Genomic DNA, 22,500 nt, shown 5'->3' with positions numbered 1-22,500 from the left:
ATATTAGCTGTTGAAAAATTCTTTAAAGTGATTGACACCACAGCTTTACGTGTAACTGACCTTTGGCGTATTTTGTACTGGTAATCACATGACTTCAAGTGCAATTTGGAATAAATGAAAACCAGTAATTTTTTTTTCAAAGACCAATACAGCTGCATAAGCTCATAAGGCTGTTGTAATGATAATAATAATATTGTTATCGTTGTTATTAGTCTTAAAAAAAGATGGTTATTACGAGTGCTTATTTATTCCAAACTACAAAAAAAAAATCACATTATTACTTTAGTTAATAATGTACATAATTGAGAACATTTCGAGTTGGCTTATCACGATTATGTAGTCGGCACTGCACTAGTGTCATGTATCACAAATCATGAAAATAATTTTGCAACATCTAGGGCTCTTGTCTACTAGCTATTGTGCATTTCATGGTTTGTTGCACTGGATTATCTCTTTCGAAAGTCGATCACCTCTCTTCTGCTTTGGTTTAACTGAAAGCTGCATTTCTGTCAGCCAATCAGAATGGGGAAATTTTTCCATGTATATTATCAGGTTATAAATTATGGACAGATCATGCCAGCCTGGCCCCAGATTTTGAGCAGTTAACCCTTTGACGTCCAAACCAGCCTAACCCGGCCAGACTTTACTCGTCAGTGGGGAACCCCTGGGAGTCAATGGTTTAATGCTTCTTCTTACTTCTAAAATTATAATTCTTGCATGTTTTATAGACTAAGTCAAACATGCCAGGCATCATCAGATGATGACTGAGAAAGCAAAAATATATTTACCACTTTTCATTTTGTTTCCAAATTTTTCTGTGTCAGTTTATTCAAGAAGTCTAGGACTGTTAATTAATTGCTTAATTAACCCTTTAACTCCCAAAAGTGCCACGTATAGATTTTACTCTGTCTAACGCCAGGCGATTTTACTCGTCAATGGGGAACCCCACGGGGCTGAAAGGGTTAACAACAGCTGGATTCACTCAAAGACTATGTCCCCATTAATGAAAAACCTCTAAATCTGCTCAAAAAATATGTCCCCTTTAACCCAGACTTAATAGATTTTACTCTGTCTAATGAATGCCAGATGATTTTGGTAGTCATTGAGGGATGATCAGGAGTCAATGGGTTGAAGGCTTGGTGACTGTTCGATGAACAAATTATACAAAAATTCTGTTCAACAGTTGTGTGTAATGCACTTCAATAGACCATATTTGTATTATCAGTATTGGACTGGAACTAGCTTGCAATGGAGGCTAATGTGGGGGAACCTTTTCAAATGCAAATGATAGCTAGTTCCAGTCCAGTACTGAGAATACGAATAATTATGGTCTATTGCAATGCTTCAACCCCAGAGAGTGACCAGCATGTAATTTTCCTTTAATGTTTATCACCACTTACATAACACGCAAACATAACAAAGGTTGTAAAACGGAATGAAAATAACAATCATGGATAATAAAGATTTTTTTTTTCTGATTTTGTGAACAGATTCTCTTTATGTTCCAAAACTTTGAAAGCAGTTTAGAGAATATGTATTTTGATTAGGGTCTAAGGTTTTGAGGACCCTTGGCAAAAATTGAAGTATTTATTTAGCATTTGTGCAAAGCCAAGAGCTTTCTGCCAACCTAAATAATTTTATCATTGCAGGACTCACTTCCTTTTCCTGGCCTCAAAGCAAGAAATCTGGTCAAAAAAGAGATAGATTTACAAAGAGTTTTTTGTGGACATGTCACACTCTTGCTGTTATGGTTTCGAGGTTTTGGTGAGGTATGACCCTAATTTTTGTTTCGTTTATTGATGTACATTTCTTAGGATACAAATATTAAAGTGAAGAATCACTGAAGTGATAATCATTAATATTGAATGTGAAATTTTTAAGAATAAAATTTGTTATTGAAAATGCTTACATGCTATCAACGAAATTTGAGATTGAGGTTGTCAATTTTTTATTGGTTTCCTGTTAGCTAAAGGCCTTCTATAGCCTTCGTAGCCTGAAAATGTACTGTCTGAAGATCTTGAAGATAATGTGGTCTTAAATTACAACTGGAACTTGAACTAATTACGCTGATAAAATAGGATTGAGGGCTTTGATGCTGTAGCTGAGTGCGATAAAAGAAATCCTTTGCTTACAGTGTACACTTTGCAGGCAATGTGTGACAAGTACAGGCTGCCGTTTGTGGAGAACTTTCACTCTGAACAACTGGCACAATGTTATGAGGTACTGTGCACAAGAATCCATAATAACTTTTAAAAAATCGTTTTTGTTTTATTATGTTAGACTCATGTGGGCATTACTAAACAAAGAGACATCGAAACGAAGCACCAAAATACCATGTATGACCCCACCATACATTGAATACTAACCGACAAAGGTTGGATTTGAGATTAAACATCGTTTTAGGCCTAATTAGGCCTAAAACGTTATTGTTCCTCATCCTAATCTTAATCTTAATGAATTAGGAGCAACAAGGTTTAGGCCTAATTAGTTTTTTGGTGTTTCGCTGTTTTGTGGTTTAGTAGTGCCCGACTCATGCGTAACATGTGAGACACACTGTACATAGTATTCTGAAAAAGGAGTCATAAATAATATTTATTTATTTTGATTGCCTCTCACGTTGTGTATTAGAGAAAGGTCAAGCTCTCAGTTTAGTGCATTTTTTAGCTCACAATAAATTATATACTCAATTTTGTTACATATAAATGATTTATTAGCAATGATTGCTCAATGAAGTGGGCCATTTTCTACTGCTTACCTGGTTTTATGTTCCATAACTGAGAGATTTAAAGTGCCCCTAACCCCAAAATATTTTTTTCACTAAAATGAATCTTTGCATTGTGGCCATTTTTTCCTTTTTCTAACAAATCCTGCCATTTTATAGGCTTCGAAAGTTGCAAAAATCTAAGCATCTTTTGTTCACGACCGAGTCAGAAAGGGAGTGGGTCTATTCCTGATTTGACGTCACAATCTACTTTGCGTGCATTTTTACAAAGCGTTAATGCAATGTAAATCAGTTTGTGACGTCAAATCAGGAATAGACCCAATCCCCTTCTGACTCAGTCGTGAACAAAAGATGCTTGGATTTTCGCAACTTTCAAAGGCTATAAAGAAGCAAGGATGTCACAGTCGGTTAGTGCGCGGCCTTGGTGAAAGAGGTCCTGAGTTCAATTCCCGGATTTCGAATCCTTGTTTTGACTTCTTTCCTTTCCGTGTAGCTAAGTAGCTTTAAATACCCGTAAAATGGAGCACTGGTGGAGAGGGGGGAGTAAAATGAGCGCACTGTCGATCTCAGGTTTGTCAGTTGAATTACTGTTACTAGTTATCGACGTAAAATATGGTTGCTATTAAATACTTTGCTTTACTTTATAAAATGGCAGGATTTGTTAGAAAAATGAAAAAAATGGTCGCAATGCGTTTCAAACAGGTGCAAAGATTCCTTTTAACGAAAAAAAAAAATTGGGGGGTTAGGGGCACTTTATCTACAGTTGTTTTCTCAGACTGTAAGTTGTAAGATTGTTTTTAATTATGAAAATGTTTTAAATCCGTGTAATTACAGTATGACTTACAACTTGTTTAGTTTTAGGTAAGCATGTTGTAGTTTTGAAAGTCCTAAGGCTTTTATTTTTAAAATTATGTTTTTTAAATGAATAATAATTATTTGGAATGTACGCTATTGATTAGTACTTAACAGTAGTTATGGTTCCATTTCATCTTTTTTAATTGCAGATAAATGTAGTGGATGGGTTGATTTTCAAACCATTTAGCAGATGGTTTGAAAAAAATCTGAGAAAGCAGAGGCCTGTAGAGAGACACGTAAGCTTCACAAAATGTGAAAGATGAATATTAACCTATTGACCCCCTGGAAGTGAGACAAAACAGATTTTACTCTGTATAATGCCAGACGATTTTAAAATACTCGTCAAGTGGGGCGTTTGAGGTGTCAATGGATTAATATTTTCTTCTGAAAAATAGCCAGCTAAATGTAGTATGCTCTCATAATAGGTACAGCTATTAAACAATAAATTTTTAGATCTTTGATTGATTGCAATACATTTTACAGCTCCAAATTGGTTCTCTTACAAATTATTTTATTCAAGCAAATGATTAAAAGAAAAGAAAAACTCAGAAAGAATGTGTGCATTTTCCTTTTAAATCCAGGCTGAGGATGAAAGTGGTATCAACAGTTTGGTTGGTGAGATGTCAAAAACAGATGCTGATAAAATAATCCTAGTCCTCATTAGCAGTGCAAACATATGCAAAGCCAGTAGATTCTTAACAAGTACATGTATTACCTTCTGTTAAAACAAAACACCAATATTAATGACAAGTTAATGTGTCTCAGTATGTCGAGTCAGGACCAGGCTTAAAAGTGAATCCACGTCTACTCTACCAATATTAAATAATTTACACTCACATTTATGATCATTATACTAAACCATTACTACGGCCACAGTGATTGGCAACAATGAAAAACTAAAGACTGGTTTTCACGAGCAATGCAAGCAAAAGCACAAGCACAAGCACCAAAATCCATCACGGAGGAATCTGCTACAAGTGCCTTAAATTGGACAGACACGGCCAGTTGTAGCAAATTTCCTTGTGCTTATATGCTGTACGTTTCGTTTTTTACACAACACAAGTGAACGCAAACATAAGCGCAAGCACAAGGAAGAGGAAACATTTTGATCCTTGTGTGATTGCATCACTTGTGAAAACCAGGCTTAAACTGTTCATTGAAATTCAAACCTCAAGAGTCTGCATGTTTACGAAAGGTGCAATAAAGAGCAAGGAGTAAATGGTCCATGAAGAGATACAATAGACCAATTTCGATATATTAGAATTCAGTCCTGAACAAAAGGCATCATCTCGAGGCTCTGGGGAATAAATATAAAGGATTTGTATAAGTTTATTGCCCAGAGCCTCGAGATCACGCCTTTTGTTTAGGACTAAATTTTAATATATATTATTATCGAAATTAGTCTATTAATAAATTATTAGCCATTGTTTAACTTTCTGGGGTTTAAAATAATATTTTGTTCATTTTTCAGGACCACTTTCTCTGCTTTGATGGCAATGCAAGACCAATTAAAGAAAAATTTCTGGAGAACACAATTGTTGGTCACGCATTTCTGGTTGACTGCAATGGACTTGTCAGATGGAAAGCTCATGCAAATCCAACAGATGAAGAACTTAAATTTATGTTGGACTGCTCTAAATTACTGCTCAAGGACACATACAGGACTCTTGGGAAAAACAATAACAGAAGCTCAAACTATAGATGATACTCAAAACAACAATAAAAGAAATTGGCCTTTTTGAAATTTGTTATTTGTTGTGACTGTCTTGTTCTGCATTGTTCACTGTTTTTGCTCTTACAATAATTTTAAAACATAAAGATGCACTATGAAAGAGGTCTCTTCGCAGTGCGCTTTTGCTAATCAGGCGTGACTTACTATCTAATCTGGCATTAACAAATAGCAAAACAGCGAGAGAACCTTGAAAATACATGTATATTTTCTGAGCGAGAAAACTGACTGCATGTGATGTTTAATTAAATACATGATAAAATTACTATAAACTCGCAGCTCCTGAACAACCAAGTTCCAATTATTTATATTATACAGTCTCAAAAAATGGAAAAAAAGATTAAGTAGTAAAATTTATTTTACAATGTCTCCCTACAATTAATTTTTTTTTTTCCAAATTTACTCAATAGTTAGTGATGTACAACAAGCCAGTTTGGTTTTACATGTCTCACCAATGTCATCTGTCAGCACGGAATACAATGACTCCAAGAAGAACAAAAATTTCTATGACAACTGGAAAGGCACTGAAAAGAGGAGAACACTTAAGTAACTAAGGATTTATTTCTTTGATTGTTTATAAAAAGATGTCCCTTGACTTGTGTACAGATTGTTCCAGAAATCTGAAACTGTTGAAAGAAAGTACCTAATAATAAGGCCTTTCTTGTCAATAATTAGTAATGAACCCTGAGGGTGAGACTAACAGATTTTACTGTCTAATGCCAGATGATTTTACTCATAAATTGGGGCCTCTTCAGGGATGGATTAACTGACACAAGGTTGCAACCTGTGACTGGTGACTTCTCCCAAAGAAAGATGGCTTGTCTCTGTGTAATACCTATTCAAGGATGCTAAATTTGTATATCCCCATCTCCTCAGGTTATTTGATTAGTTTGATGATGTAGCATTTCATCCGCCTATGTTATAGAGTGTTTTCACTCGTGTGATCAGTAACCTTGTTTTTCCACCAAAACAAAAGAAAATGTTTGCTTAAGCAATAGACCAAGTTTCTATGGTTTATAGGCTGTTAAACCACCCGGGATGTTGGTAGAACACAAGAAGAATTCATAAATCACGAGCCGCAGGCAAGTGATTTACGAATTCGTCAAGTGTTCTTCCAACATCCCAAGTGGTTTATCATGTCTATAAACCATAGAAACCTGTGGTCTATTGCTTTTATATTATAATAATTCAGAAGACACGCGATTTTTCCATGAGTTTATTACCGGCACAATAAAACATAGCTGATTGACCAATCAGAGCACGCGCATTGATTTAATTATTATACAAAAAGGCAATAGAGCTCATTTCCCAGAGAATTAGTTGTAGACACCAACATGGCCGCCGTTCCTTGCTTTAGGGACACCAACATGGCCGTCACAACGTCATGTGAAAACACTCTAGCAAAATAATTACCCATTCTAAGCCAAAAGATAAATTTAATATTCAAAAAAACATAATAAGATTGTAAATAATTTGAATAAAAAGATCAAATCACTTGTATTCTTTACAATGCAGCATTGGTTTTGATACACAAAGGAGCATCACATTATTTTTGTGAAGAACACTCACCTGCAGAAACCAAAAACATACCAAAACTTGTCACAATCCCACTCTTCAATTACAAACATAGACAATGAAATAGCAGCGCTGGAATGAGCTGCTATGGCTAATGAAAATTAATTTATGTCAAGGCAAATAATTGTTTATAAGAGACTTGTGCTATTGTGATGGATTTTTGTAAACAGTTGATTTTTTTAAAGTATTTTTTAGAATTTTTAGGTATCTTGATGTGTTTTCATGGAAAACCTGCAAACTAGCTTTTGAGCTAAGTGTTCCTCCATGTAAAATAAAGTCATTCAGTCATTGTTAGTTTCTTAACACAGTTTCTTAATGAGCAGTCCGACAGAACTGGCAAATGTAAAGAACTGCTCAAATCCTTTGATAAGAATCAAGCCGAACTAACTCCCTTGGAGGTACAGTGTAAATGGCCAACATCTTGAAGTTGCTGATTGCACTAAGCCTCTTGGTGTGACAATCACCAGCAATCAATCTTGGAATTTGCATCATAGTGTCTGAAGTTGTTCAGAAAGCAGCTAAACACTTCTACTTTCTTAAGCAACTTAAGTGCACCTAACTTTCTTAAGGTGCTCCTGTTTTTCGTTCATCACACCCAAAGTACTTAATAGATGACCTGGGGCGTGTTCAAAAGAGGGGCTTTTTTTTATGAGCCCCAGCCTTAATTACGTCAATGCTTTATCTTCCTTTAACAGAGTATGCATGTTAGATTATCATGAGCACTTATGCCAGTCTCTGTTCAACTCAATCGTGGAAAGCAAGACCATTGTCTGCATAAGTTACTACCAACCGCTTACAACACGAATTATGCCCTTAGAGACCCTAACTTTTGATAATAAGTTTAAAACAACAGCAACAGGGCCAAGAATAGCTTTCTCAGTTTTCTGAGTGCAACTGAGTAAATGACCATCCATAAGCCTTTACCTTTTTATTCCTAGCATCCAACAACTGAATTTAATATATTACAATGTTACATTATGTAACATGACTGTGAAGTAATAGAAGTATTTCTTTAAAGTATCATAAAATTATTCATTATTATAGCTGTATATACATGTACACAGTTGTTCCTTTGATTAAAGAAATTTGCTCTAAGAGATTTCTCTAACAAGTCTCTCTTTTTAAATTTCTAGTCCTCTTATCTAGACATTTAAATGCAATTGGTCCTTTGTAATCAAAACATTTATTGTCTTTTTTCACTCACTGTTAATGCATCTGGAAGGATACAAAGCATGCTTGCAGAGCCATTGAACATAGAGCAACCACCAATAAATCCGCCAAATTCCACACCAAGAAACACGAGAGTGAGGGACAATCCTACAATCAACCTATTACATAAACCATGATATAATCACTATCACCATCATTTTCAATGATCGGTTGTAATTTTTACAACACAAAGAATCACATGTGATCACAGTTAAGTCTAGAATTGTTTTGCCTTGTTTGGAATTGTGCCGTATTCATTGGGATCATATTTTGCTTAGAAAGCCGTTTCTTGGTCGCATTCCCAATATATAAATTTCCTGTTATAAAGTGAGTTCTTCATCGTATGTTCCAGAAAATGATCAGACAAACTTTGCAAAAACTAATAATTTTCACACGTTAAAATAGATACATACTCCATATCTTTGGTTGAAAATTCACTCTCGGTATACTGGAGCGGCAAACAAGCTTTGACATTTGCTTCCTGAAAATTACGCATGTGAGTTAGCTTGGCATCGACAGTTAAAGGCACTAAATTTTGTAAATAAAGAAATGTCTCAAACCTTTGATAAAAATATAATGACAGTTACGACAAAGTGAGCAAGCAGACTAAGAAATCTCGACACCACTAGACCTCCGAGGAACATTTCAGCAGTTCTTGTAGATTTATGGCCTAGTCAAGGGCTATTGACATTGTTGCTAGCTTAGTCGCCATTTTGTTTGCCATGTAGCCTCGCATTTCACAGTCAGTAGTTTTCAGTTGGTGCTCGGTCACTTTCAGCAGAATTTTCCCATAGTTCAAGGGAGATTTTGTCAAAAAAGTCTTTACCAACAACGTAACTGCGGATCATTTTTCGAAGACCACAAAAGATTTTATTTTCCCTCTTGGTCATATAGAACTGGGTTTTATACAAAACATGTATAAACCAGCGACCATTTGATCGCTGTATGCACACGGACAATAATTATATCGCAAGTTCGTATTTAGGAAATAAAAGGTAGTTTAAGCACGCGACGTTTTTGAGCCGCGGACGGCAACCGGAAGTCAGCTGTTTTCCCTTTTAACTTGTCTTGTCACTACCACCTTTATATTGTTAAGTATCTTTCCTCCATTAGAGATGATTAGGTTAAAAATCTGAGAGACAGTACTGTCCTGCCATGCGAAATGTCCATTTCCGGTTGCCCGTCCGTGGCTCAAAAACGTCGCGTGCTTCAACTCCCCAAAGAGACATCAAGGACCATCAAGATTTTCATTTTCCTGAGGTCCTAAAAATTGGCTCTTTATCAAAATACTATATTCAATTAAAGGGTACACCGCATTGTTTGTTTCGTTAATTAGGCCATGCACAATTGAGACGTCATTTGATGAACCAATTTAGAAGCTTAGTTGTTCTGTTTTCAGCCACATAAAAATGCGTGGAGTTTTCCCAATGTACACGAGACAGATTTTGGTTCTTTCAGTAATCTTTTCGCTCTACGACAGTCCTGAAGGCTCACAAATCCCTTATCGTAAGTTTTTTTGTTCCTCCTTAATTTGTACCTCTTATTTCCAAACTCATTGTATGGTAGCTGTCATTTGCAAAACGGAATGCGCCGAAATTTGTTGTTTTTTTTTTTGTTTTTTTTTTTTGCAAAAATGCGTCGATCGTCTATCAGTTGAGAAACCTGGAGTTTCCTCGATAACGACCCTTTCATTTTTCAGTGGAACACCTATTTAGAGTGCGCGTGTATTCTATTCAGAAAAGTCATGGCGTTTCAATGTCAAATGGAATTTTCATTGCAGCTGAACCGGCAAGATGCAATTCCGACAAAGACTGCTTAGAAGGACAAGCAAAGTGCATCAGGAGGGAATGTCACTGCCTCAAACCTTTCGCATTTGGAGACGGGAAAACCAAGTGTGAACGTAAGTATATCTTGAGAGCCGTAAGATATGGGTTAGTTGCAGGTTGGTTGCGTATCATGATGAAGGTGATTTTCGCTTACAACTAAACAACCTGGAAGGGCGAGAATCTGGAGGGATGTTAATTAAGTGATGAAACGTTTTCAAGACAGCTCAAGGCAACTATCTTAACTGCGTAACGTGGTTGGTAGTAGCTAATAAGAAAATCCTCAGCTGAATCCTAAAAGATTATGATGTTAAATTGTGTACCATGGGTACTGAAAATCATCAATATGGATCGGTCAGCGGTCAGTGATCCTGGATTACTGCTTCACTTTCTGCTCCGTAAAATTGCCATAACCACATTGTTAATCGGTTAAAAATGTCCCAAGTATTAATTGCCCTGTTAGGCTTAAGTTTTAAATTTATTTTACCTTAATTTATACTACTCACAAAAACAAATTAGAAAAATAAAGACGTTCTTAACTGACTCTCATCCTGGGTATGGCATTCTTAAAATTTTGACTAATCTCAGCCTGATCGTAGTTCTTACTGCTAGCTTTTTCTAAAAGAGAAAAAAGTGCTGCAAGAATGTTACTCTAACGATGGAAATGTATAGTTTATTTCTTAAAAATATACAAATGATCACTATGTTGTAGAAAGTACATGTTTAGACTGATGTCCTCAGGCTGTCCAGACGATCAATTGATGTATTTGTACTTGGCGTCGACAGAACAGGATGGAATTTAATGTTCAGGCCCCAGTTGTTCAAACGTTGGATAGCGCCATCCAGCAGATAAACAATAGCAAAAACAATTGAGTTAGAGCAAGTCGTAAAACCAAAACCAAAGTAATTACTTTAGCCAATCAAAAAGGACGGAGACAATCCTGTAAACCAATCAAAACTCGAAGTAATTACACGTAGCCAGCACAAAGCGCGCGGAAAATGTGCACGCGCGAGCCACAATTGGTTTGGGTTGCGCTTCTGATTGGTTGAAAGAGTGGCGCGAGAACTTTGAACCAATCACTGAGTGAAGTAAATGCAAAACCAATGCAATTCGCTGATCACTTTCGACACTCAATTGAAAACCGCTCTATCCAGTGGATAGTGATTTATCCGGCGGATAGCGCTATCCATCGTTTGAACAACTGGGGCCAGAAGTGCAAATTAATGCGAATTACCCAGAAGAGACAACCTCTTATTGCTAACTTTACTCTAAACGGAACTGTCTTGGAAGAAGTTAATGAAAACAATAGAAAATGGCCCCACCATTTTTGAATAAGAATAGAGTCAAATTCCCAAAAGGCATTTTACAGCATTGCTCTGTACATCAACATGGCAGTGGTTAAGTCAGATGCAAACCATCAATAATCGACTTTTAGTATAAATACACAGGTGATTATACAAAATCGCGCGCTCTCATTGGCTCGCTATCTCGGATTATCAGCCGATAATCACCTCGACGGACAATTGGCTGCCAGTAGTCGTTTTGCCACTGTAAGTTTACATGATTTCGCGTTGAAATCTTTTTTTCCTTCTCTTTTTTGAAATAATTATCACCTGTGTATTTATACTAAAACAATTATTCCCCTCAGGTTCAGTGATTATAGGTGAATATTCACCTCGACTTAGTCTCGGTGAATATTCACCGTTAATGACTTCGCCTTCGGCGAATAATTGTTAATTATCCTGGTATTTAAGGAACAACCTCGTTCGCAGGGTCTGTTTGTCGATGACAATGGAGACCCTGGGAACGAGGTTGGCACAGGAATCCCAAATGTTAAGAATGGTAAGATGCTGTGTTCTGTGCTCGCAGCAAAAAGGTTCTTTATAAAAAAGATTGAACCCTATTTCTAAGCGTTCCCTCATTTTTGTTTTTTTTTTTTTGTTTTTGTTTTTTTTTAATATGACTTCTCGTTCACCAGAATGGACTGAATGTCCTTTTAAAACCGACCCCTGCAAAGTCGGCGGACTTAAAGAATCAAAGAACTCACACTGTGTAAGAAAACCAGGAACACAGACGGTGGCTTGTCGCTGTGACAGCGGGTACTTTGGAAGACCGCAAATGCCTTCTTGTATGAAGGATAGTGGAGGTACAAGATCATTTAGATTCTGTCGAAACATGAGTTTATCTCAAAATGATTGTATGGGAGACATTTTTGCGCTATTTTTGACCAATGGCGTTCAGGCTTGAATTTCTTTTCGTTTTGACAGCTAATGACCGGGAACAGCATACATGCTTGTCGGATAAAAACTGCCTTCATTTTTCTAAGTGTGTTGAAAACAGATGCACTTGTCGTTTTGAGTTGATCGGAGACGGGGAAACATGCAAGGCTGGTAAGGGTGATGCTTCTTTACTTTTATTAATGCCTTGGATAGCACGTGTTAAAGGGTTCAGTTTCAATTGGGTGCCGAAAAACCAATCCAGCAGAGTATTTACAACAGACAGGCTGTCAAATGAAGCCAATCAGAACTCGAAACAAAGTTGAGCGGGGCGAAACGCACTCGACCAACTCAGATTTGTTTTAGCATTTGATTTAACTTGATTTGCTTTCAATGTTAATTTCAGTTTACAGTGTCCCCAATTAGTGCTCCAGCGTTGGAACTACTCGACACTTAAATAAAGTTCCTTTCCTTTCGTTTTTTTCCTTTCCTGATGGTATGTAAAAAGAGTCACGATATTTTTAAGTCAATCTGCAAGCGTAGTGATTAAAAACCAATGAAATTCCAAAATCATGTTTGACAGTCAATTAGCCTGTATATAAAACTGCCCTCTATGCTTTTGTGTTCACTTTCATGCAATTTTTTTGTATTTATTGCTTGTCATGTTGTAGCACCACAGGTGAGTTGCCACAAAGATGATGATTGTCATGCCGACAAAGGAAAGTGTGTTGCTGGGATGTGTTACTGCGATGGGTTTTTCGTTGGGAATGGTGTGGTGTGCAGAGGTAAGATGACAAATTTTCAAGTCGTTTCCTAGAGGTCACTAAAGCCTGCGTTTGTTTTATGCTCCCCCCCCCCCCCCCTCCCCTTTGAGCAAGTTCATTTCACATTCCCGTGATGCTTAAATTATCGTCTCCATGCCCCGCAAACTGAGTCATGATTTCCCGCGCTTTAAATCGCACAAACGCTTTACATGGTTGTGGGTTTTCCCGCGTTTTATGCCCCCCAAAATTAGTTACTGGCTTCTGGCATTTCTTTTCGCAAAAGTTAGTATAGTCAAATGAGGCCGACTAGCCACTTTGTTAAGTCTTTTTTCTTATCTTTAAGCTAACTAGAGATCCCAAAAGAAGCAGTCTTGGATAGTATTTCAGTTATATGTACTCATAATCAATTTTGCAGACGCAAAGCCCTGCCCAACAAATTCCAAATGTGGAGGTCATTCTACCTGTATGATTGATCCGTTGTTCCCTAAAACTCCAATCTGTAAATGTAACGTGGGATTTCGGAAAACCAAGACTGGAAAATGCGTCGGTGAGTTTATTTGTGTTCTTATGGACGCCAACAGGCCTTAGTTGTGGCTTTGTCTTGATGCAAACCTGCTTAGCTTCCTCATCGTCTCGGTTAATAAACCAAATTTTCGAGCCATTACAGTAACACGATTAATTTTAAAGGCACTTAGATCTATATCAATCTCGGTACTCTCAGCCATTATGCCTTCAGGCTGTTTTAGCAAAGAGTACGACACGAACAAATATAGATGGCAGATTCTCTATTTTAGACGCTCACAATATCGTCGAAACATGAAAATCGGCCAACTTGAGTTGTTGTTCAGCAGGCTACGGCAAATTATCAAATTTTCGACCCCTGATATTGACGGTCTCTGGCTTTGTGATTGGTTCACTCAATCTCGGTTATCAGCTCACATACGACCTAATATGGAAACTGATTGTGTCAAGTGTTGCCAAGCTGAAAAATTGCCGAGTGTTCAAGCGCTCAGAATTAAATAAAACAATTATTCCATTCGCGCTTGTTGGATAGGAGACTAGTTATAGCCTCTTTGGCTGTTTACCGTATGATCTTATATCCATCGCGCGCTCATGGAATAATTAATTATTCCATGAGCGTGCGTTGGATATGATGAGGTCGTAAATAGCTAATGATGCGTGTAGCGCCGAGTTGGCTATGACAGTCTCATATCCAACAAGCGCGAATGGAATAATCGTTTTATTAAATTTTCATTAAATTCTGAACGTTTGAACACTTGGAACTTAAAGCCAATCAGTTTCCAGCTTAACACCACTTGACGCAATTGGTTTCCAATTTTAGGTCGTATGTGAGCTGATAACCGAGATTGAGTGAACCAATCAGAAAGCTAGAAACGCAATATCCGAGGTCGAAAATTTAATAATTGTTAAATATTCTAAAATGGGTGTGGCACGTGCGTGGCGTACGATTGTTTGTGGCTTTGACGTAGACGGTAGCCATAGCAACTTTATACTTATGGCCGGGTCACTGAGCAAACAAATGAAAAATGGCCTTTTAGAGAAGTCATGTCAAATAAAACAGTGTCCTCATATCTGATACTGAATTTAACTGAAGTCGTGAGTTGAGTACGAAATATTCTTCCTTTATCACTTGTCCAATATCTCTTACAGAGTGTTTAAATAATACAGACTGCAACAAGGTGTATGCTACGTGTTACAATGGCTTATGCAAGTGTAAGGATGAGCTGATAAAGGATGAGAAAACATGCAAACCCGGTATGAGAAGGAAACCCTAAGGCTATCTGTTGTTGCTATCGACGTTAGTAGACTTTCTCAGCGACTTGCAAGCTGTAAAAAGTGCTCTTATAAAAAGCCTTGCAATTGGCCAAAACAGTGTGCTTTATTCCAGCTCAAAGCAGTGAGAATATTTCGGCACAACGTCCCTAGCTTGTGTTAGTTATGGTGGTGCAATCTTACAGGAGCGCTGATTGGCTCATAGTCAGACTGGTGTTCCTCACATCAGTGCAAAATATGTGCGCACTCGGCTGCATTCACGTGCGTCGAGTTCTAATTGGTTCACAGAATAACCCGCGTTTTTTATTCCTTGTGATTGGCTACAAATGTTGGGTACCTCCGTTTAGGTTTATCATGCCTGTCGTTACCTCTTTATCAGCTTTACTATGCTGTGTTTTTTATTTTTTTCTGTTAAAGTGAATTGGTATTTCTTGTTTGTTGTTTGTTTTAGCACCTTTACATGTGTGCAAGGCGGATATAGATTGTGATGCACGGGCGAAATGTCTCGATGGAAAATGCGTTTGTCAGGGTAATACAACCGGTAATGGGAAGTACTGCAGAGGTAATTAAATATCATCTTGTAAAAGTACAGGCCTCAATTCATAATTTCAGGATCAAATGATCTAAATTCGTAAATGCTCTCTGCCTAATCAGACCCCCAAATCGTTTTGCTTTAACTGTTTTCGTGTCTGACTAAATAATAATATGATGATGGTGGTGATGATGATGATCCTTGACAAACCCGGAGCGTTTACCATCAACAAAAGCCGAAAACTCCGGTTGGAAATTAAAATGGTACAGCTCATTCCACCGGAAAGTTTCCGAAAAAGAGGTAAATCCTCAGACGTATTCCTCTTTTCCTGTTCCAACCAGAATCCTGTACCATTTGCAAACTCCCACTCGACCCAGTTCACTTCGCCTCTTTTCCCGCCTTTCGACACTGCAGATGCAGCCGCCATTTTGGATCAGTACGCAGGCATTACAACGGCTCTCGGGATTGGCTCAGAAACAATGGACACAAAGAATGATACAAAAGCAAATCCTAACAACAAAAACAATAGAGCTGCATCCTAAAAGGATTCAATGAAATTAGAGGTTGTAAACAGCTGCGTCCTATCTCGCCATTTTGTTTTTTCATTGTTTTCTTCTAGCCACGAGAGACTCGGTCCTGGCAAAACGCCTCACCGGGAAAATCCTGCTCCATAATATTACGAGCATTCCATTCCAACCGGATTTTCCGTACAAATGGTAAACTTCCCGGATCTCTGTGATCAGATGTCAGATAGTCGATACTATTCAATTGATCTCCACCTGTAAAGCCCCATTTAGGCGTTGGAACAGATTATTAAACAACGATGTTAAACACTAACACTACCGTTAAAAACTTAACTCTTTTTTTTTTTTTAGTATCACTGGAGTGTCCTCACCGACACCAATGTGGCAGTCATGGTACCTGCCTGGTGGATCCTCTGCTTCCAGACAACCCAAAATGCAGATGTGAAAAAGGGTACAGTTATGCAAAAAATGGGAAGTGTGTAGGTAGGGTATACATCAACTCACTACCATTTGATCCATAGTTAATTACATATGGAAATGGTTATGACAGTTTTATCGCCTAATGATGAAGAAGATGTTACTTCTAAAAAACATAACCAATTCAAGACTCGAGTGAACAAATGATACCCAAATTGTTAATGGTCAAAATCGATACCCTATGTCAGACCAAAACGGCTAAAAAACCATACCCTTTGGGGCCGCACATACCTATATAGCCCATATGAGGGAGTACCTCCCCCCCCCCCCCCCCCTCCTTCCCTCTGGAGCTAGGAGTTGGTGTAAACCGTTATTTGGTAGCTTTTTGAGCAGTTTTGGAGCAACAATTCAGTGAAAATCGCACTGAGATGGAAAACTTGTCAAAAGCCTCTCCGATGAAGTTGAAACCAAGCTGGCGTCCCCAATGGTCATATCATGATTTCTTTATCGTTAGTGGCCTTTGTGTTTTCGTGTGAATCCCGTCGTTTACACTTGACTGAGGTCATGGTCAGTGGGTAAATCGCACATACGAAACAGTTTGAAAAGGCTCTGCCATGATGTCAAGACTTCTAATCATTTCATTGCAAACATCATATTAAATCTGCACACTTGGCACATTGACATCTTCGAATTACATTCTTATACATGCTTGTGCTTGTAGAATGCCTTAGCGATAAACACTGTTCGTCGTATTCCAAGTGCGTCGAAGACGTATGCAAATGCAAAGATGAACTCATCAAGGAAGGAAAGAACTGCAAATCAGGTGAGATGTCACTGAAATTTTCTTCGATATCGATTTTCTAGATCAAGAGTTTGGCCTTTCTCGAGCCTTACGGATAATCCTCCAGCGGATTTTGATATTCTTCCTGATTGTTGACATGAAAAACAGTGATAGGAAACTAAACAGATCGATGGCCTTTGGAAAAACGACATAACTATATTTGAGTTGTTGTCTTCGATTTTCTCCTCTAAAGCGCCGCTACAGCTGTGTGACGAAGAGCACAAGTGCCATGAAAATGCTGAGTGCTTCTATGGAAGATGTTACTGCAAAGGGAATCTCACGGGAAATGGACTTTTCTGCAGAGGTGAGATTGAATGGATATTTAGAATTGGGAGCCCGGCACTGAATGTAAATAGCGATACGCATCAATCAGAAATGATTGAGCCGAAATGCACCCAGCAGCTTTGAAGACTAATTACTATAATGTAATGCTTGGAAGTCTTGTGACTGTACTAGACCATTTGGTGTTCCATAACACGGCCAATGGAGACTGGAGTTGACCTCCGTCTGATGCAGACCTCCATGATTACCTTATAAAAACAATGACGTATTGATATTAACTAGTTTGCATTCACACAAGAAACAAGGTAAATCCCAGCTTCGCCTTGGTTCAAAGGCCAGGTAATTGTATACACAGAACTGTATATTCTACTTCTAGAGTAACTGCTTTCCTTTTGGCAGTAACCCTCTTAAACTGTTTAATGTTTTTTTCCAGATTCTCTACCCTGTCCTGAGTACTTCCGCTGCGCAAATAACTCAGTTTGTGTTGTTGACCCTGTGGCTCCAAAAACCCCTACATGCAAATGTTTGATGGGGTTTAAAATGTCAACCAATGGTAAATGTGAAGGTAGGATTCGTGTAAAATGGGTTTTCAGGTTCTGTACGTATATATGGTTTGCATTATTTCAATCCACAAGGTTTCTGAGTGAAGACGTAGAAACTTAAGGCGCACGCCATTTGACAGAACTTACCGGCCAGACCGAGCATTCGGAGGAACTAACATCGCTTTCAAATTAACACTCTTCGAGGATGATATACACTCCTCCCGAAGAATGCGAGGTATTATCATGCAAGTTTTTCTTCAAATTGTTGCATTTTCTTTGCAAATTGATGGGCCTGGCCGGCCAGTTCTAACAAAAGGAAACCGCCCTTAGAATGAGCTCTCTGAATCTCCAAAAGGTAGGTAAAATTAAAGTTAGTTAGTCCCGAGTTAAACTTACATCAACATTTATTTTATCTTCTTCTTTTTAATTCCTCTGCTTTTGCGAGACCTAACAGCTCTTTGTCAATAGGGCGAGTTTCAAAAGAGTGTCGTAGAGCGAGTTTCAATTGAGTGTCGTAAAACCAAAACCAAAGTAATTACTTTGGCCAATCAAAAAGGACTGAGACAATCTGGCAAACCAATCAAAACTCGAAGTAATTACACGTAGCCGACACAAAGCGCGGGAAAATGGTTTTGGTTTCACTTCTGATTGGATGAAAAAATGGCGCGAGAATTTTGAACCAATCACTGAGTGAAGTAATCATAAACCAAAGTAATTATCTAATTACTTTCGACACTCAATTGAAAACCGCTCTAAAACCAAAACCAAAGTAATTACTTTGGCCAATCAAAAAGGTCGAAGACAATCCAGTAAACCAATCAAAACTCGAAGTAATAACAAGTAGCCGACACAAAGGGCGGGAAAATGTGCACGCGCGAGCCACGATTGGTTTTGGTTTCACTTCTGATTGGTTGAAAAAGTGTCGCCACAATTTTGAACCAATCACTGAGTGAAATAATGAAAAACCAAAGCAATTTGCTAATTGCTTTCCACACTCAATTGAAAACCGCTCTATATTATTGTTTTTAATTTTAAAAATCGCTTTGGTCTTTTCTTCAGAAATAAGCCAATGTCATATGAGAGGACTGCACTGCCCAAACGGAACCAAATGTATCGAGTCTTTGAATAGAACGCACGAGTGTGTATGCAAAGAGGGGCTTAAAATGATTGGTGGGCCTCGAAACTTCACATGCGAAGGTACGCACCCATATAGCCCGGCCGTTTGCGTGGCAAACGCCTATTTTAAGTTTGTCACCGAGGGAGAGGTAAAGGAAAGGAGTTGAGGAGGGAAGCACACTCCTGCTTCAACTCACTTCAAATTTTTGTTCAGTTTTATGTCAGTTCCCGCGCCATCTCAAGTTGTTCTAACCAATGAACAGGCTCCGCGCGAGCGAATCGAGCCGAGGGGACTGGGATGAGGAAAGGATCCTTTCCATTTGGGTCATCACCTAAAGCACACGCTAAAGAGAACTGTCTCACGTCCAAACAGACTGATGACAAGTTGTGTACAATTCTTTCAGAGGTGAACAAGATTGAAAATTGCAACTGTACGCAACATGCGATTTGCTTCAATGGAGAATGCAAGTGCATAAGAGGATACAAAATGGACAACGATGGACAATGCGTACCAGGTAACTACTAACGTCGACCAAACACCATGCATAGAAAAAGTCAAAAGTTAAGCGTCCTGATTTTACATCGATGGAAACAGTCTGTCTTGTTGGGTTTTATTTAATGTTGTGGCCGTATTCTAGTAAATCCTTTAGAAACTTAATTACAATTTCTGATGTATTGTCTTTTCACAGGCCCTGTCCCTCGATTTAGTTTTCATCAGCACGAAGGTAACAACTTGTCCTGTTCCTTTTGCGTCACCAGCCACGTGATTTTCCTCATAACTGCTGTGCTATGCCACCAAGCTCTTGTATCATGACCACTAGGGAACTGGCCACGACCTCTCTGAACACATGATTTGTTGCAAAAATGATCTTCTCTTACTTGTTGTCACTTACAAGGAATTCTCTCTATGTTATTCCTCTTATCCCTGAGAGTGCAAGATTAAATATGGATACTGATACGGATCTTTTGACTGTAGACGGAGTTTTTCAACTAGATTTAAATTACCAAATAGCGTATTTTAGGTCCCTGATAAAAAATTGGAACATCTTGTTTTTACAGACCTATAGGCTATTAGTTTAGGAATATAGCTATAAATCATGAAAACTACAAACCGTGTCAAGTTCCTTTTCGTACCAGGCATTAACGTCGCAAGGAGGTTCAACAACTTTGTTTCTTTTATAAATTCGTTTCTTTCTTATAAAGGCAAAGCGAAATAAAGTCAACAGAAACACATGGTCTGTGTCTTTAATCGTCATAAATTGATTCATTTTTAGTTCCTGCTTAGGACCAAGATATTGCAAAGTATTTTCACTGTTGTAACCCCTCTTCACTGTCGTAAATTGCAGCTGAGAAACAAGTTTTCAAAATGACAAGCCTTTGAGGAAGCTAATAAAATAATGCTCAATCGCAAACTACCAGCCGGGGGAATCATACCAGACCTGTTATCCAGACCCTTCGAGGGACATTTTACAAATATAAACAAAGCCCCTCTTGCCTGAAAAAGTCTAACATCGTCTAACCAAATCTAAAATCGGTCGGGTATAGTTTCCCACCCTGGGCAGAGGTCTCTGTCCTTGTGTGGGTCCATTTCCATTGGTAGGACTAACGCTCACATGGTTCATATGGGCTAGAAAACTAGCACTTCACGTTACACTCTAATCTGTTATAGTTTAATAAATTGACCAGAGGCGAATGATTAGTTAATTTCCGCTTTGCTTGTAAAGAAAACCAGAGAACAGTAGCCGCTCTGCGTGAAGGGAGTCCTAGTCATATAATATCAGCAAATATAATTGAATCAGTGACTGGATTTAATAAATTACTTTTGAAATGGTTGTAGAACAACGTTTCCATTTTAAATAGGCAATTTTCTACCGCAAGACTCAGAGGCCCAGCCCATCAGATGTGTCTTTGTTAAATTACAAACACTGTTCTCAAGCACCAGGCGTGGTTACTGATGTTGTGAAGGCCAGGAATCCATTCAATCCAATGAATACAATACTAACCGAACTCCGGAGAGGGGACTGGATACCCCGTGCCATTGACGAAACTGAAAAATTGAATTTACGAAAAAACTTGTAAGATTAGTTATGAACCATACTTTATGACTTTCATTTTGTTTCATAAACACTATTTCAAAAATATCCCAGAGAGCATCTTTCTTTAAGTTTTAAATCAGTCATGCGTAGTTGTCCGACAACGGCGATGTTCTGCATCACAGTAACAGCATTCGAGGTCACGTAACAATAGGCCTTTTGCAACTAACGATCACATGGTACAAAATCCGCCATGCTGGAGGGCAAGCTCATTATTATTCCCCCACTGGGACATTAAAACAAAGGCAAGTCGAGCTTCACTGGTTCAGGTCTCTTTGTTTTAATGTCCCGTTGGGGGAATAATAATGAGCTTGCCCTCCAGCATGGCGGATTTTGTACAATGTGATCGTTAGTTGCAAAAGGCCCATTACATTATGTCGTTGGATATAGTTTCTCTCGAGGCAGCCATTTCCCAGTGACAGATCCTCAACTGCAATGAATTTTGACTCTAGCTGGTAACTAAACTTGCTTTATTGTCCACAACATAAAGCACTGGCAAATAAAATCAAAGTAACGGAGAGCCTTACTAATACTCCTTTTAGATATTTTATCCAAAGGCTGTTTACTTTGAGTGTTTTTGGACTTCACGGTCCGCCATTATTCTCGTTCAAACTGACCGATTGGATCTAGGAAAACGTGATGTCATTTACTCACTAGCTTAAAATAGGCCAGTTTCCTATTCTAACGGTTGGACTGGATCTAGCATGAAATAGAGGCTAATGCGGGCAAATTAATTTGCATTTGAAAATATTTGCCCGCAATAGCCTCCATTTCATGCTAGATCCAGTCCAGCCGTGAGAATTCGAAAATGGTCTTATTGCAGCTTGATATATATGCAAAACACGAGTTTCAAAGTCTAAAAACCCGTGCTGCCTATTAATTTAGCCGCGTACACACGCATTGCGTTCTCAAACTAGTGAGTCTTTGACGTCATGTTCTCCTCGATCCTTCAAAGTTAGTGATGGCGGAGCATTAAAAAGGAAGATTCCAGTTAAAATAAACAGATGTCTTTCAAGAATCAAGGCTTAAAGTTAGGATCACAACAACACAATTTACCTGATTAAAAAGCAGTGAGTCATTATGAATGCAAGGTCACGTACAGCCTCGCAGCCATTCATAGGCTAGGTCACTAAGCAAACAACTGTAAAATGGCCTATTCTAAAAATACCTTTTTGCTCGCGGGAGTAAACAATTATGGCGATGAACTAGGATAAATTTTCTGGAAAAAATCTTGTTGTGCTTCACTAGTCTTTCATAGTGGTTTTGCCCCGTAGCATGGCTTGTAAAAATTACTCTATAAGAGGACTGGTTGTGAAATTTGAAAAAAAAACTTGAAAGAAGAGAACAATGTCGCACTCAATGTTAAACTAACCGCGACCATTCTCAATCTTTCGTTCTCGGTTTGCAACTAAGTTGCGAATAACTGATTTGATCGAAACTTTTGATTGGTTACCTTTCAGAAAAA

At 38.2% G+C, this 22,500-nt stretch overlaps 4 protein-coding genes across 5 annotated transcripts in view; 2 read left to right on the top strand and 2 right to left on the bottom strand.

Moving 5' to 3' along the window:
- Nucleotides 1-5,325, top strand: part of LOC138051284 (uncharacterized) — a 9,641-nt gene extending 4,316 nt beyond the window's left edge. The window contains exons 4-7 of the mRNA XM_068897462.1: nucleotides 1,650-1,769; nucleotides 2,149-2,220; nucleotides 3,727-3,813; nucleotides 5,049-5,325. Coding sequence (XP_068753563.1) covers nucleotides 1,650-1,769; nucleotides 2,149-2,220; nucleotides 3,727-3,813; nucleotides 5,049-5,282 — 513 coding nt within the window. The 3' untranslated portion in view covers nucleotides 5,283-5,325. The remainder of the gene's footprint in view (nucleotides 1-1,649; nucleotides 1,770-2,148; nucleotides 2,221-3,726; nucleotides 3,814-5,048) is intronic.
- A 393-nt stretch (nucleotides 5,326-5,718) lies between these two features.
- Nucleotides 5,719-19,865, top strand: LOC138051286 (tenascin-like). The gene is made up of 15 exons (XM_068897465.1): nucleotides 5,719-5,852; nucleotides 9,871-9,990; nucleotides 11,893-12,060; nucleotides 12,182-12,304; nucleotides 12,802-12,915; nucleotides 13,310-13,441; nucleotides 14,566-14,670; nucleotides 15,140-15,250; nucleotides 16,096-16,227; nucleotides 16,883-16,984; nucleotides 17,196-17,306; nucleotides 17,718-17,849; nucleotides 18,886-19,023; nucleotides 19,347-19,457; nucleotides 19,632-19,865. Exons 1-15 carry the CDS (start codon nucleotides 5,723-5,725, stop codon nucleotides 19,754-19,756), a joined length of 1,854 nt encoding a protein of 617 aa, XP_068753566.1. The 5' UTR covers nucleotides 5,719-5,722; the 3' UTR covers nucleotides 19,757-19,865.
- Nucleotides 5,840-8,831, bottom strand: LOC138051285 (transmembrane protein 107-like). Of its 2 annotated transcripts, none has more exons than XM_068897463.1 (4): nucleotides 8,651-8,831; nucleotides 8,504-8,571; nucleotides 8,086-8,209; nucleotides 5,840-6,875 (listed from the first exon to the last, which is right to left on the bottom strand). In XM_068897463.1, exons 1-4 carry the CDS (start codon nucleotides 8,732-8,734, stop codon nucleotides 6,798-6,800), a joined length of 354 nt encoding a protein of 117 aa, XP_068753564.1. In that variant the 5' UTR covers nucleotides 8,735-8,831; the 3' UTR covers nucleotides 5,840-6,797. The 2 variants fall into 2 exon arrangements, with proteins under 2 accessions (XP_068753564.1, XP_068753565.1); XM_068897464.1 differs by lacking the exon at nucleotides 5,840-6,875 and adding an exon at nucleotides 7,011-7,378 and having other exon boundaries at nucleotides 8,651-8,828.
- A 648-nt stretch (nucleotides 19,866-20,513) lies between the features above and the next one.
- The window catches only part of LOC138051282 (adhesion G protein-coupled receptor E1-like), a 9,864-nt gene continuing 7,877 nt past the window's right edge, over nucleotides 20,514-22,500 (bottom strand). Inside the window, exon 5 of the mRNA XM_068897459.1 lies at nucleotides 20,514-20,989. Coding sequence (XP_068753560.1) covers nucleotides 20,874-20,989 — 116 coding nt within the window. The 3' untranslated portion in view covers nucleotides 20,514-20,873. The remainder of the gene's footprint in view (nucleotides 20,990-22,500) is intronic.

The sequence above is a fragment of the Montipora capricornis genome, chromosome 6, assembly GCF_036669925.1.
Source record: "Montipora capricornis isolate CH-2021 chromosome 6, ASM3666992v2, whole genome shotgun sequence".
Lineage (NCBI taxonomy): Eukaryota > Metazoa > Cnidaria > Anthozoa > Scleractinia > Acroporidae > Montipora > Montipora capricornis.
Note: the sequence above shows the minus strand (reverse complement) of the source record. Positions and strands in the feature narration are given on the sequence as shown.

Bases quoted from the DNA above. Each gene is read 5' to 3' on its own strand.
- LOC138051286 (XM_068897465.1), top strand. From the start codon at position 5,723: ATGTACAACAAGCCAGTTTGGTTTTACATGTCTCACCAATGTCATCTG. The intron at 12,061-12,181 runs GTACAAGATCAT...TCGTTTTGACAG, and splicing joins TTGTATGAAGGATAGTGGAG to CTAATGACCGGGAACAGCAT. The intron at 17,850-18,885 runs GTAGGATTCGTG...TCTTTTCTTCAG, and splicing joins AACCAATGGTAAATGTGAAG to AAATAAGCCAATGTCATATG.
- LOC138051285 (XM_068897463.1), bottom strand. From the start codon at position 8,734: ATGTTCCTCGGAGGTCTAGTGGTGTCGAGATTTCTTAGTCTGCTTGCT. The intron at 8,572-8,650 runs GTTTGAGACATT...CGTAATTTTCAG, and splicing joins TCATTATATTTTTATCAAAG to GAAGCAAATGTCAAAGCTTG. The intron at 8,210-8,503 runs GTATGTATCTAT...TTTATGTAATAG, and splicing joins TTTTCAACCAAAGATATGGA to GTTGATTGTAGGATTGTCCC.